The 898-nt window shown below is 38.9% G+C and overlaps 1 protein-coding gene across 1 annotated transcript; it reads left to right on the forward strand.

Annotated features, from left to right (window-relative positions):
• Positions 1–547: 547 nt before the first annotated feature.
• LOC117275528 (secreted RxLR effector protein 161-like) lies at positions 548–898 on the forward strand. The gene has a single exon (XM_033654797.1). The coding sequence runs from the start codon at positions 548–550 to the stop codon at positions 896–898; it is 351 nt and encodes a 116-aa protein (XP_033510688.1).

The following is an 898-nucleotide window of genomic DNA, read 5'->3' on the forward strand; positions in this document are numbered from 1 at the left end:
GGTGCACACATGGAGTTCACCCTGTATCAAATGGATGTAAAGAGTGCATTTTTAAATGGTTACCTGAAGGAGGAAGGGTTTAAGAGTGAAGAATTTCCTGACTATGTGTTCAAGTTAGACAAAGCCCTGTATGGACTAAAACAGGCTCCAAGAGCTTGGTATGAAAGACTCTAAAAATTCCTCTTAACCAATAAGTTTGTAAGAGGAAAGGTGGACATCACATTGTTTCTAAGGAGTAAAGGCAAAAATGTTCTGATTGTACAAGTATATGTAGATGATATTATCTTTGGGGCTACTAATGAAGCAATGTGCAAGGAATTTGCTGAGATGATGGGGAATGAATTTGAAATGAGCATGATGGGTGAATTGAACTTCTTCTTGGGGTTGCAAATCAAGCAAAAACCTACTGGAACCATGATACATCACGGAACTACTGAAAATATTTAACATGGACTCTTATAAGTCCATAGACACTCCCATTGCTATTGCAACAAAGCTGGATCTTGATGAAGAAGGGAAAAGTGTTTAACATAAGCTATATAGAGGAATGAATGGGTCATTGTTGTATCTCACATCAAGCAGGCCTGATATTGTATTCAGTGTGGGATTGTGTGCAAGATTTCAGGTAAATCCCAAAGAGTCTCATCTGAAGGCTGTCAAGAGGATACTCATATATCTTAAAGGGACTTCTGGTCTGTGTATGTGGTATCCTAGAGGATATAGCTTTGATCTAGTTGGTTATGCTGATACTGACTATGCAGGTTTTCATATTGACAGGAAAAGCACTTCAGGAATATCACACTTTCTTGGTTCTTGCTTGGTGTCTTGGGGAACAAAGAAGCAAAACTCAATGGCTTTGTCTACAGCTGAAGCAGAATATGTGACAGCAGCATCTTGA

Source organism: Nicotiana tomentosiformis, chromosome 7, assembly GCF_000390325.3.
Source record: "Nicotiana tomentosiformis chromosome 7, ASM39032v3, whole genome shotgun sequence".
NCBI lineage: Eukaryota > Viridiplantae > Streptophyta > Magnoliopsida > Solanales > Solanaceae > Nicotiana > Nicotiana tomentosiformis.

Coding starts and splice junctions, on each gene's coding strand:
- LOC117275528 (XM_033654797.1), top strand. CDS start 548: ATGAATGGGTCATTGTTGTATCTCACATCAAGCAGGCCTGATATTGTA.